The sequence below is a fragment of the Priapulus caudatus genome, unplaced genomic scaffold (genome assembly GCF_000485595.1).
Source record: "Priapulus caudatus unplaced genomic scaffold, Priapulus_caudatus-5.0.1 Scaffold194, whole genome shotgun sequence".
Taxonomy (NCBI): domain Eukaryota; kingdom Metazoa; phylum Priapulida; class Priapulimorpha; order Priapulimorphida; family Priapulidae; genus Priapulus; species Priapulus caudatus.
This window is the reverse complement of record NW_014577255.1, coordinates 139,587-153,684: the sequence shown is the minus strand read 5'-3', so window position 1 is coordinate 153,684 and position 14,098 is coordinate 139,587. Positions and strand designations below refer to the sequence as shown.

General features: G+C 48.8%; 1 protein-coding gene across 4 annotated transcripts in view; it reads left to right on the top strand.

The window, feature by feature from the left end:
- LOC106807083 (polypeptide N-acetylgalactosaminyltransferase-like 6) overlaps positions 1 to 14,098 on the top strand; it is an 86,379-nt gene that overhangs the window by 4,563 nt on the left and 67,718 nt on the right. For all 4 annotated transcript variants that reach the window (XM_014809329.1, XM_014809327.1, XM_014809325.1 and 1 more), the window contains exon 4: positions 2,295 to 2,379. In XM_014809329.1, coding sequence (XP_014664815.1) covers positions 2,295 to 2,379 — 85 coding nt within the window. The remainder of the gene's footprint in view (positions 1 to 2,294; positions 2,380 to 14,098) is intronic.

The window sequence follows — 14,098 nt, the reverse complement described above, 5'->3', positions numbered from 1 at the left end:
AATCAAGAAAGTGGTCAGCATGCAAAGACCATTACATAAATTTTAATAACAATTAGGGCTTATAGCTGTGCAGCTTTTATAAATCACTGCGACGTGCATTGTTAGTAATGTATTTAACGCGTAATGGCGCATGCTTCAATGCTGTCCTGTATTTTTCCACTATATGTTCCACTATTTTCATTCTAATAATGCGATGGATTTATATGCAAATTAATCGTAACTGTAATTTGTAATGGATGAGTCGATTGCGGTTATGTGTGCAGCTCGTATATACTCACATAGATTTACCGCTCACTAGGATGAGCGTCATTCTCTTCTCTCAGAACTACAAAACAGATGAGTCATCCGTATTAGCTGTAATCAAGAGCGCATGCATGAAGGCATTTTTAGGGTTTATATGTTCTTGTAGCTATTTTGGAGGTTATGTCTGAATATACTGCCACGACATGGTAATTAAGACGGGCACGGGCTGGGTCATAGACTCATAGTTACTAGGTGGAAGTGGTCTGCTTCCCAACACTGATGCGTAGGATACACGGTATAGAGTAGGTTTACTCTTCCGCTCACCGCTAGACGCGAGAGATTACAGCAACCCGCAAGCTGCACCTACTTGTCTTATGTTTATCCGTTTGCCAAAACCAAAGAGCTCTCGGCTGCTCTTACTGCTGCTGCTGCTGCTGCTGCTGTTGCTGCTGCTGCTGCTGTTGCTGCTGCTGCTATTACTGCTGCTGCTGCTGTTGCTGCTGCTAGTACTGCTGCTGCTGCTGTTGCTGCTGCTATTACTGCTGCTGCTGCTATTGCTGCTGCTGCTGCTGCTGCTGCTATTACTGCTGCTGCTGCTATTACTGCTGCTGCTGCTGCTGCTGCTGTGGCTACTGCTGCTGCTGCTGTTGCTGCTGCTATTACTGCTGCTGCTGCTGCTGCTGCTATTACTGCTGCTGCTGCTGCTGTGGCTACTGCTGCTGCTGCTGTTGCTGCTGCTGCTGTTGCTGCTGCTATTACTGCTGCTGCTGCTGCTGCTGCTATTACTGCTGCTGCTGCTGCTGTGGCTACTGCTGCTGCTGCTGATTGAGGGAATCTGTTGCAAGGCTTCCTCGGTGGATGCCACTGTTATGGCTGCAGATTCCCTCCACCCCGCCCGTACAGGATATAGTGTTTTATAACACGGCGGGCGTATAAATGAGCTCAGGAGTTTGTTGCTGAAACTCTGCACCCTGTTGCATAGACCCTGCTGCTGCTGCTGCTGCTGCTGCTGCTGCTGCTGCTGCTGCTGCTGCTGCTGCTGCGGCATGCCCCGTTATTGCCCCTCGGCGCATCGATTGCATGCACCACGCTACGGCGTGCGGACACCTAACGGCGCCGTGCGGACGGCCGTCGATCGCTTTATTGGTGGGGGAGGCATCGCCGTCGGCAACCCACGGCTGGCTGCTCGCTTCATTTATGTGGCGGCAGCGCTCTGTAAGCTTTCGTCACGAGGAGGCAAACGCGTAATGCGTGTCGCTATTGAGCCCACTGTGCGATTAAAAATGAATGACGGTACAGCACCTAGAATAGATGGCCTATATGTGCGTGCGTGCGTGCGGGCGTGCGGGCGCGTGCCCGTGTGCGAGAGTGCGTGTGTCATTGCGTGTGCGACTGTGCCGCCCTGCGTGTTCGCGCGGGTGCGCGGGCGTGTGTGTACGCGTGCGTGTGTGTGCGTGTGTGTGTGTGCGTGTGCGTACATGTGTCTGCCTGTCTGCGCGTGCGCGTGTGTGTATGTGTTCGTGTGTACGTGCGTGCGTGCGTTCGTGTGTGCGTGCTACATTGAACGTTGCCCCGAGAAATCCTCGCTATTAAATCCTCAAAAACAGAGATGCAGCAGCAGCAGCAGCAGCCTGCATAGAATGGCCTCATCTGCGAGATGCTTTGCAAACGTTTTTTCTGAAGGTACATGCCAAATGGAGAAAGGGCTTCTGTAGTGAAGCCCTGAGTGGTGCACTGATGCTGTGGGATCAGCAAAACCCTTTGTAAGGTGTTATGTAATGAGGCAATCCGTAATGGATGCTGTTTGGAAGCTATATGTCACTGTCATAGGTGCTATATGAGAGCCCCTGTTAAAGCCGTGTAAGCTGATTATGAGGGATAATGGGTAGAGTTCGGTTAGGGCTTCTAATGGAGTATGATGTAGGTAACCTGATCTTTAGGTGACATACTACGATGTAGTCGTGCTACTATAGGTAGACCTTTAGATCTGTACCCCTAAACGCGGAGTCGGGGGTTATGTACTTGTTTTAATTCTCTTGGTATTATTTTAGAGGCCCTACGAAGATGGCAAGATTGAAATGAAAAAAATTGACTGGCATGACTACTATCAGATAGAGCAGGACAGGAAACGTACAGGTAAGCTCATTATAATGCCACGTTATTGTAACATGGTCAGGGCTTCACGCAGTTTGTAGGTAGCAAGATCAAAGTTATGTGTATGTGCGCGCGTGTGCGTACGCACGTGCGTGTGTTTGTACGTCAGTGTGTGCGCGCGTGCGTGTATCCGCGTGCTTGTGCACGTGTGTGTGCGGGAGTGTATATAGTTTAGAACAGCTGCAAATGTGAAATGATTTGCTCCGTGTGTTCCTCTACAATGTAGCGTTATTCTATTTGCATTAGTTTAGAAGAAGTGGGACTCCAACTTAGCTGTATTGCTACTACGTGCCGTAGCTTTATTGTGCAAAATTCGCCTCATTAAATAGCCGCTGAACGCTGCCCCCTTTGACGAGGTATGCACGATGTCATGACATTAAAATCAGAATTTGAAGAGGGCACTCTCTGCTGAAACTCGAGGCCACGCGGTTAATGTAATGTGTAGACCTACTCGAGTCAGCAAACATCTTACCGCTCGCACTTAAATCCTGAGTGCAGCCAAACGTGTGTTACGGACGGCCGCGGCCGTGGAGACTGTTGTTGCTGCTGCTGTTACTACTACTGCTGCTGCTTTTACTACTACTGCTGCTTTTACTACTACTGCTGCTGCTGCTGTTACTACTACTGCTGCTGCTTCTGTTACTGTTACTGTCACTGCTGCTACTTCTGTTACTCTTACTGCCACTGCTGCTGCTGGCTGTGCTAGCGTTACTACTGCTGTTGCTGCTAGCGCCGCTGTTGTTGTTGTTGTTGTTGTTGTTGCTGCTGCTGCAGCTACTGATGTTACTGCTGCTTCTGGTGGTGGTGGTGCTACTGCTGTTGCTACAACCGCCGCTTTTGCTGCTAGCGCTGCTGTTGCTGCTGCTGCTGCTGCTGTTGTTATTGTTTTTGTTGCTGTTGTTGTTGCCGCCGCCGCTGCTGTTGTCGTTGCTGTTGTTGTTCGTACTGCTGCTGTTGCTAGCGCTAAGCCTGCTACGGCTGTCATCTCTAGCTATCCCCACACACCCAGACCGACTTAACACGCACTTATTCGCACGCGAACGCACTCACGCAAGCTCATAAAAGCGTTCGCGTCTCCTGCCGCTGACCCCCCACCTGTCGCGGGGTGAGAAAGAAGCCCGTGCCGCCGCTGCTTAGCCAAGCGCTGGACAGCTGACGGCGCGCCGGGGAGCTTACCAGCAAAGAAATTACCACTGTCTGTCTGCATGCCCGCGCTGCTCTGCTCCGTCTGCCCGGGCCGCGAAATCAGCCGCTCGTCCGCACTCCCAGGTCGCAGCCTGCATGGCAAGAGTCAACGGCCACGCTCGCCACATCGGCGCCGCTCATGCGATACATCGTTTCGAAAATAAACCGACGGTGGTCTAAAGTTGCGGGCTGGCGGCTGAGCTTCGGCTGCCGACGCTGAGGTCGCAAGCAGACGACCTTCACTGAGGCCGGCCGAGGCTCCGCTGAGGGGGTTCCTCACGGCTTGTGTGGCGAATGGCGGTATATACATGCATTTGGTAATAAAGTTGTAAACCCCTCCGTGTGTAGTATCGCGCACCGATCTGTGGTTAATTATTACCCGGGCCCGCGGTTAACCCACCCTCGTTAATGGGCGTCGGTTAACGTGCCGGGGTTAACATGGCACGGTTAATGCACGGCGGTTAATGTACTGTGGGTAATACACAGCGGTTAAAGTACTGTGGTTAATGCACTGCGGTTAATGTACTGCGGTTAATGCACGGCAGTTAATGTACTGCGGTTAATGTACTGTGGTTAATACACAGCGGTTAAAGTACTGTGGTTAATGCACTGCGGTTAATGTACTGTGGTTAATGCACTGCTGTTAATGCACTGTGGTTAACGGACTGTGCACTTTGGTTAATGCAGTGTGGTTAATCTGTCTCGGTTAACGTATCGTGGTTAACACGGCACGGTTAAGGCACTGTTGTGTTAACGTACTCTGGTAAATGCATTGTGGTTGCCGAACTGTGGTTAATGTACTGTTGTTAAAATGCGCTGTGATTAATACACTGTGGTTAATGCACCGCAGTTAACGCATGGGTTAACGCCCGCTTCGTGGTAACTGCACTGCAGAGCTTTAGTAGCAGAGTCGTGGGGGAGGAGACGGTGGGCGGGCTTCCCCTGCTTGTTGTAGCAATATTCGAATATGTTTGTGCTATAACGAGCGGTAACGGAGCGATGCAGCGCTTGTACGTGATTGCCATAACACGCCAGCCGAGCCAGCATGGCTGACCAGAACCACCTGACGAGGGCAGCAAGGCGCGGTCGGCATGCACGCACGCACGCACGCACCCACGCACGCACGCACGTTTTGGCGCTGTATCTCTTTACGCGGAAGGCGGCTGCGGTTGCTGCGGCAGTGTCTGATGGTCGGTGTAGTAGCAACGCGTGTGCGGGCGGTACGCGTAGAGCTGCATTGTCGCGAAGGGTCGCTTAATATTGACTGCAGTATATAATTATACTCCGCACCACGCTCGTACGTTCACATCGTTCGGCGTGCGTGCGTGCGTGCGTGCGTGCGTGCGTGCGTGCGTGCGTGCGTGCGTACATCGGTAACGTCGAGCTCAGAATTTTACTCCGCTAAAAATACATTTTTCCCGCAGCGAAGCTAAATCATTGGCAACGGTCTCGGAATTATAAATTTTTTGTCACTGTAAAAATAAATGCATTAACTGGCCGTCGCGCTCAAAATGTATTATTTCTTATTGTAAATAAATGTACCACGTTCCCTGGCTAGCAAAAAAATGCTTCCGCGTACCTTTAAGCCTTTGGGAAGTGTTTAATTTTGAGTACGAACGAAAGCTAGTAGTTTTATCCGTATAAAGATAATTACTTCTCTGTGTACTAAGGTCAACCAAGTCGTATAGTCACTGCTAGCAGTTTTACCAGCGTAAAGATAATTAATTCCCTGTGTACTAACGTCAACCGTATAGCAGGGGTTAATAATAACAATTATTTATTTATTCACAAATATGACTAATATTAATAACATAATAATAATAATGACATAATAATTACATAATAATGACATAATAATTACATAATTACATACATAATGACAATAATAAATAATGCATACATTACGTAATACATATGTACATAATAAATTAATTACATAATAATGACATAATAATGACACATATTTGTCATTATTAACCCTTGCGTATAGTCATATAGTCACTGCTAGTAGTTTTTCTCTCATAAAGATTCCTGTTTAATTTTCATAATTACTATCGTCATCGTCGTATGGTTGCTGCTTGCTAGCCTTTCGTAGAAAGAGTTATGTTATAATCATAATAACATGCAGCCGTGAGCCAGCGAGTGTTTCTCAGATGCTTGACGCGGAGGACGCTTGGGCGCTCCGCTCCAGGGACGTCTTTAGCATTTCTTCGGAGATATGTTTTGTCGGAGTTTATGTCACTAATTATATATCTAATAGACGCTAGATTGCGTCCCTTTTCGATGTGCAACGTGCCTTTAATTTACTGAAGCGGAAAAACGCAATGATTTAGGGTAGGGGGTTTCTAACTTATTTTAAATTGTCAATTTCCTTTCATCTAGTTTGTCTATGGCGTGTTCACTGATCAATACTGGAGAATAACTGAATCGCGAATTTAATTCGCGTATTTTAATCGAAGTGTGCAACTTCATGCATGTGTATAAAGAAGGGTTGGGAAAAATCCATTAAACGCGTTGCTTTCAATTTATAAAGTATATAGCATTGCTAACAGTAGTGAAGAAAGAATTGATTTTAGACTTTTCTATATTTAGCTGGAAATTTTCGTGCGCGCTCTTACGATCTGAGTAGTTGATTGAGTCTCATCGCCTATTGCCTCTACTTCATAACCACACCCGACCTCGTAGTACCTGCGCCCTCCGTGCCTGCATACCGTACACCCGCCCACCCACCGCATGTACCTCCTTCACCGCTACGCAGCACCTGCCCAGCTCTGCTTTCCCGTTTTCCAAGAAAAGAAGCGCGATTATTATTCTGTTTTTGAAACCGGACGCGTGCAGCGAATGTAATTTTACAATTCTCTGTATATTCTGTTACGGAACCACGGTGTATGTAAATTTGAGACTTGAACACTCCTCTGATTCAGACAAACGTTACACGTGTACGTGTCATGTGCGATGCGAGTACTCCACGACGTATTCAGTCGGTGATCCGGGGGGTCGGGCCGACCGTACAGAGCGTACGTCGCCTGCTGCATGCCGTACAATATTGCTGCTATATATAACGCACTCTAGCACTATACAGAAGGATCCACTGTAACAGCTCTATATACGTGTGTGGTCACTGCGATCCGTGCCATCATCCCACTCCCCATATATAGCTGCACTTCGTTTTTTACGTACTGATTTCCCTATGGGAAGTTGTGAGGATTAGCGTTAATATAGAGAAACAACCGTGGAAAAGATTTATTGTCTAGTCGCATATAATCCGATTGACCGGCGAAATCATGCCGGATCCGGATGCGAAACTGTCTAAAAGCGTTTGTTATCAACGTTTTAGCCGGTTAATTATTGAAGTTTTCCATGTACTATATCTGTGCAGGGAATGGAAGTTGTTTTCTGTAAAACGGGAAATTGTTTGCAATCTGGTATGAATATAGAACTATCAGTGCGCGCGCGTATGCGCGTATATGCGGGTGTTCGCATGCAGGTGCGTGTATGCGTGTGTTCGCACACGGGTGCGTGCGTGCGTGCGTGCGTGCGTGCGTGCGTGCGTGCGTGCGTGCGTGCGTGCGTGCGTGTGACGTTACAGCATACCGTTTAACGCTGATTGCCGCTTCACACATCACTGTCGACTGTTAGTTGAACACGGCTGCCATCGTACAACTACATGCAAGTGTTGGCTTCTCTCTATCATCGTGACGTCACGGCTCATTACTCTGTTCTCTGTCGCAGTCGGACAACAACGCTGCTCGTTCTTATTATGAACTTTTTACTGTTTAATGTTTTTTGTTTTTTGTTTTTTTGTTTTTTTGTTTTTTGTTTAATTTTTAATTTTTAATGTTTAATGTTACTGTTTAATGTTTTTTACTGTAACTTTTAAATGTTTTTACCCTCGGCACGTTTTGCACGGGTGAGGGGCATACATATAAGACAACTTCGTTGTTGATGGCGTGTTGTGCGTGGTGGCATCCACAGCCACGCGTCGTGGAGAAACGGCAAGAAGAAAGAGAGGAGGCGGGGGAGAAGAGTAGAGGATTGAGTGAAGTAGAAGGGGTGAGGAGGAGAAGGAGAGGGGAGGAGTATGATGATAATGATGATGAGGGGTGGGAGGATAAGGAGGAGGAGGCGGAGGAGGAGGAGGAGAAGGAGGTGTTTAGGAGAGGAGACGGAAGAAGAGGATTAGGGGAGGAAACGGAAGAAGAGGATTAGGGGAGGAGAGGTTAGGAGAAGAGGGAAGGGTGGAGGAGAATGATGATAAGGTGGAGGAGGAGGGGGAGGAGGAGGAGGAGGAGGGAAGGCGTGTAATGAGTATTATATCATTGTCGTACTATCGTGATCGTATATAGTGGTCGCGTATATGCTTGCTACTAAACGTCTATCATATGCGTATATAAATTACTCAATAGTGATCTACGTATTTAGAGTACAATCACATCTCTAATAACAATAACTTAAACTAACGTATACGCCCATGAACAAGGCAGATTACGTGTACATATAGGTGTACGCGGCACGAAACATAACGATTCTAACGGTCGATACTCGATAGGATGCTCACACACGCAAAGATGTATATATATGTCTTGTTCTGTCAGAATAGCGAGAGGCAGAGAGACGCGCACAAAGGCGTGCTCCTTTAAATATTCGCGTCCCCTCTATTGTCTTACATTCTGGTCACGCGGGCATATCGACCGCTCTCATTGGCTGACACGTACGGTGGTCAGACTTCCGTCTCCAACTATTTCTTATTCTATCTATATTCGACTATTACTAGTTATTTGCATATTTACTTATTAACTCATTTCTCTGCATTACAGGCGGTGAAGGAGGAGGCGGAGGAGGAGAGAAAGAGGGCATGAATGTTTCATGTGCTGGTAATGCTCGGCCGGCATGTAATTAAAGCTGCTGCAAATAAATATCGATCCCAAACAAAATATATATATATATATATACACCTGATCGCGTGCTTCAGCCACATTACTCCTCACATAAATACAGTGCGCGCTGAACTTACACGACGACCTTCCCCCATAAACAGGCGAGAAGCCAGCCAGCTGTGGTCATTTAACGCCGGACCTCCAGCTGCGGTCAAGCTTGGCACTGGTGGTTCTTTCTCCATGTTGGTCGTTGGCTCGCGTAAACGACTCGTGTATTTCTTGATGAAATCGCCCTGCGAAGGCGCGCTACACAAATATACACGCAAATATACACGCAAATATACACGCCTGTTCGCGCTGCGGCTAACTAGCCTAGCACTCGCTGGTCTGCCATAGAGGCGAGGAGCGAAAATACGCTGCGATAGTTGCGATAGCCTCGCAGTTTTTGTCTTCGTTTCGCGCTGTTTTAAGTTTAATCGACGAAGTTGCGGAACAGCATTACACGAGTGCGGGTTTTATATAACCGTCGTGGAATGCATGCAAATCAGAAGTAGATAATAGGGAATCCCCTATTATCCCCAATAATTTCCTATTATCTACTTCTGATGTAATTCATCGCTGCGGTATTTGTGTTTTCTGCGACAGCTGTAATTGCTTCGGAGTGTGGCGGAGAGGCAGCGAGATGCAACGTCGTTATTAATGTAAATATGATTGCAGTATGAGCGTCACGTCTAGCCAGTGATTCATTCATCATTCCTACCTCTCCAAAATGGCAGTTCCATTAGAGGAATCTACGGGACAAATCACTAATTAGTTTGATTAAGCGATTCAATTAGCCAATCTGCATCCTTAATTGAAATGCGCGAGATTTATTTAAAGTGGTCTATAATAAAAAAATAAAAAAATAGATCTTGTTGTGTGTGTGCGTGCGTGCGTGCGTATATGCGCACGTGCATGCGTGCATGTATCCGTCCGTCCGTCCGCCTGGGTGTCTGTCTGTTTGTCTGTCTCTCTGTCTATCTATCTCTCTGTCTGTCTGTCCGTCTGCTTGTCTGCCTGCCTGTCTGCCTGTGTATCTGTCTGTGCGTGTGTTCGCGCGCGCGTGTGTCCGTGTAGTTCCTATTTTGCATAGGAATACGTATAAGCGGTTTTGCTCTATCGCTAAGCGACTGATTAATTTCTCTCATGCGACTGACTGCTGGATGAAGTTACTGCCGGGAGCAATGCCCGCCGTCTGGCTGAGTAGCCGTGTGATGTACGGCGTAGCATGCGACAACGGGCAGGCGGACGGGCTCGCCTGCGGTATAATATTATGCAGAACACCCGCCCAGCGTACGACTGTGTGTGTGTGCTGTGTGTGTGTGCGTGCGGCGTGCGGTGCAGTGCGGGCGTGCGTGGCGTGCGTGCGTGCGTGCGTGGCGTGCGTTGCGTTTGTTTTTGTGTGTGTTGAATGTGTGTAGTGTGTGGTGTGTGTGTGTGTGTGTGTGTGTGTGGTGGTGTGTGCTGTGACGGTGTGCGGACCGTGTGCGGTGCAGTGTGCGTGGTGCGTGTGCCGTGTGCGTGTGCGTGTGCCTAGTGCGTGTATGCGTGTGCGTCGTGCATGTGCGATAGCGGCTGTCAGGTCCAGAAGCGTGCGTGCGTGAAATAGAATACGGCAGGTGGGTGTGATGGTGTGTGTCGTGTGTTGTGTAGTTGTGTGTGTGTGTAGTGTGTGTGTGTGTGTGAGTGACAGTTGCGATCGAACTGCATGCGCACCGAAACTCGTGCATCATGCCGAGCTAACATATACACGTATCGGACTCGAAGTTATTATGTGTTGTCGGCGTGCATAGCATGGCTACAATGTGTGTGGGTGGTGTGTGTGTGTGGTGGCGTAGCGTTGCGTTTTGTGCACCATGCTACAATATGTGTGCATGTGTGCGTGCGTGCGTGCGTGCGTGGCGTGCGTGCCGTGCGTGCGGTGCGTGCGTGCGTGCGTGCATGGCTTCAGTGTGTCTGCGGCTTAACATTTGAGCGGTAGAGTTAACTGGTTGTGTGTCAGCTCGCGTAGGTCAATATTAGCCTGCGCCATCGATCTTCCTGCTTCATTTTCTGTCTAAATCTACGTAAACTATGCTTTACGAGACCGCAATGAGCGCCTCGTTTCATATCATGTATTGAGCATAGAGGATTATAGTGATATTGAAGGCAGCCATTTTTTGGCGTTTTGCAACAGTAGAGGGCGTCCATAGGCAGCGGGCCTGGATAAGCATTAGACAGAATTGAATTTAAAATACTCCGAAAGTTTCACCACATACACAACATGCACTTTATTCATGCTAAACAACCACAGATTCAAGGCCCAGACTCCGCTCGAAACATTTGCTAGCTAAATGATGAACATTTCCAGCAAGTATAGTCGGATCCCGTTTCCCATACAAAAACGGCGGACCGGTCACTTGGCGGAATGTCACAATTTCCTGACAAGAACAACCTTACTTTAAATTCTTTCTATGCGTCCTTTAAGCCCGGCGCACACGTGAGTTATTTTACTCAAGTAAAATGACTCATGCGTCAAATTACTCAACGAAAATCTGCCGCACACGTTAGTAAAATCACTCATGCGTCATTTTACTTGAGTAAAATAACTCAAGTGTGCGCCGGGCTTTAGGCATCTAGCTTACCTGTATAATGCAGATTAGTGCATTCGAGTGACGAATATTACCACACACAAAAATTGAAAAGGGGGCTTTTCCAGAGTCAATGGCAATTGAACATATCGGCGGAAGGCTACTGTTGCGTGCCTCCTATGCACTGCTAAGCATCGTCCTGACTGTTTGAGGATGTGTCAGGGTGGCTGCACATGAGGCTTATACAGGTAGGGACTGCAGGCAGGCTGTTATGATTCCTATGGTTATACCTCTTCCCTGACAGTGCGATCTGCCCTCTCGGTGTAGTCGAACCGGCGATAAGTTAACAGTGCAGTTAGTTATCAAGTCATATGTTTCCTACTTTGGCGCTTTCACGGCCTCAGTGAGTGACTTTCATGGACTCATGTGTGACCTGCTTCCAAACGCTGGAACTGTCGACATCTACCATAGGACATATAACGTGACACGCGCACGCACGCACACACAACCACCCGCGCGCACGCACACGCACACGCACAGACGTACGCACGCGCACACACACACGCACACACGTACGTACGTACGCACGCACGCACGCACGCACGCACATATAAACCACCTCGGTTATAGTTATATTAAATTTATTAATCTCGGTGAGACTATAATGCGCTTATACAGGTGCGCGCAGAATGACGCTTGTCAACACTAAGCCGATCAGCGCACAGCAGAGTCGGCGAGAGCGTCTCCCGTCAACAACTTACACAGTGTTAATGACAGCATGACGACAGTGTCCACGCGCCGTGCATTACCGTACAATCAGCCGTGCGACGTGAAGATTCTGCTCTGTTGTATAAGACGGTGTCGTCGGGGCTAAGTGTGTGTCAGCGCGCGAGTATGTTCGCTTTGTCGGTGGCGTTCTCCCCCCGTGCCCGCCTCGTGCGCTCGAGGCCTAGCGGGAGTTGCGCATTCATCTGCAACAGCAGCAGCTCAACTCAGCTACACGTCGTGTTGCGTTTGCCTCGCAGACTGACCGAACTCTCTTTATACTACTATGTATTTGTATACTATACATGTATATACTATGTATATACCATGTATATACATACTATGTATATATATGTATATACTATGTATTTATATACTGTGTATATTACTATGTGAGAGAGGAGTGAAGTGCGGGAGCGATGTGATGTGATGTTATGTCCCCTGCTCCCGCTCCTCTCTTTTGCGCTCGCTCCCCTTCCCCGCCCCATACCCCTCGCCTGCCCCTATCCCCTCCTCCACCCCGCTCCTCGCGTTTGCGCCTTCGCTCCACTTTCCGCCCCATGCCCCTCCCACCCTGCTCCTCTCCTCGCCCCATACCCCTCCCCTGCCCCCGCTCCCCTCCCCCGCCCGCTCCCCTCCTCCGCCCCCGCTCCCCTTCCCGCCCCGCTACCATCCACGCCCCGCTTCCCTCCACGCCCCGCTACCCTCCTCCGTTTCGCAACCTCCTCCCCTCGGGTGAGCTTCTTCTTCATGCTCACCTGTGAAATTTCATGCCAGCCGGCGTGTTCTCTCGGCACACTGTTGGCGCTCTTGGTACCAATGCGCTGGCGGGCTGACTAAACTGACTGACCGACTGTACTACGCGGTGCCACGTGTAATGCGGATCGATGTACGATTACACGCGGCGGTGAGACTAGATGTGAGAGATGCGGTACGTATGTGTGTAATATAGCAGCATGTATGTATAATATACTAGCAGGTGTTCACGCGTGGCCGCACACTGACAGCGCCAGAAGCTAATGTCGACGATGCACTGGAGGCAGGATAGCGTCGGGAAATAATATACTCATACATAATCATATTATATACTTAATATACGCGCGCGTTTAATTGGGGGGGGGTTAGGATACACGTAGAGATAGACTGCCAAGTAGAGTCGGAGTGCCGTACAGACGGACGTGCGTTACAACCCGATAGCGTGAAAGAAGGATAAATAGACGCATAGACGTACAAATAGATGGGCTGGCGGGGAGCCGATGTAACGGACAATCAGGAGTGTGAAGATGTAGGCGGAGACACATACTCACGCACACACGCACGCACGCGCGCAAGCACACACGCACGCACGCTCGCACGCACGCACGCACGCTCGCACATCTGCACACGCGCGCGTGTTCGCACACAAACGCTGATATACTGGCGGATGAACGGACAAACGGACGGACATGCAGGAGGATGAAGTGCCGTGTAGTTCTATTAAAATATAGTACTGACGTAACACCGAGAATGTGAACCCATGCAGCTTATGCTATTCATATTACACCCTGAATATTAGAAGATTCAAGAATGAAGTTACGATCAGTTTTCTTAAAGCACACTGTTGCTGTTGCTGATGTGAACGTAGCTTACCCGCTATATAGCGACGAGATTTATGGGCACTGCTCTTTGTCTCTAATTTTAATGATTATTCTTGCCGGTACTAAACTGTAATTTAAGCGGAGATTAAACGGCCATTGATTTTCCGGTAAATACGTGCTCACTGTCATAACTTGTGCTAATGAATTTTATGCAATAAATTTGCGTCTGTCGTTTCGTTCGCCGTTTTGTTCTTTTAATGTTCGACGGCACGCGTCTGACTGTTCTATGAGTCGACTGTTATTGCCTTTCCCTCACGCGCCCTGTTGTGTTGCCCGTGACTCTCTCGCTGCAACACTCATTCCCCTCCCCCTGCGTCGCCCGTGCCCCAACCAAAGCCCCTCCCCCCAGTGCGTCGCTCATACCCAGTACAAGCGTCCTCTGTACAGTATTATGTATGTCTCACGCATACGCGATTCCCTGCGGCACCCATACTATCCCACATATACCTTCCCTTTACGTCATCTATGCCCAACACATACCCCCATGCATGTCCCGCCAATAACCATGTGTCACCCATGATGTACCACACATATGTACCCCCTGCGTCATATATACGCTCCCCCTGCCTCACCCACGGCCCACATATACGCTCCCCCTGCCTCACCCACGGCCCACATATACGCTCCC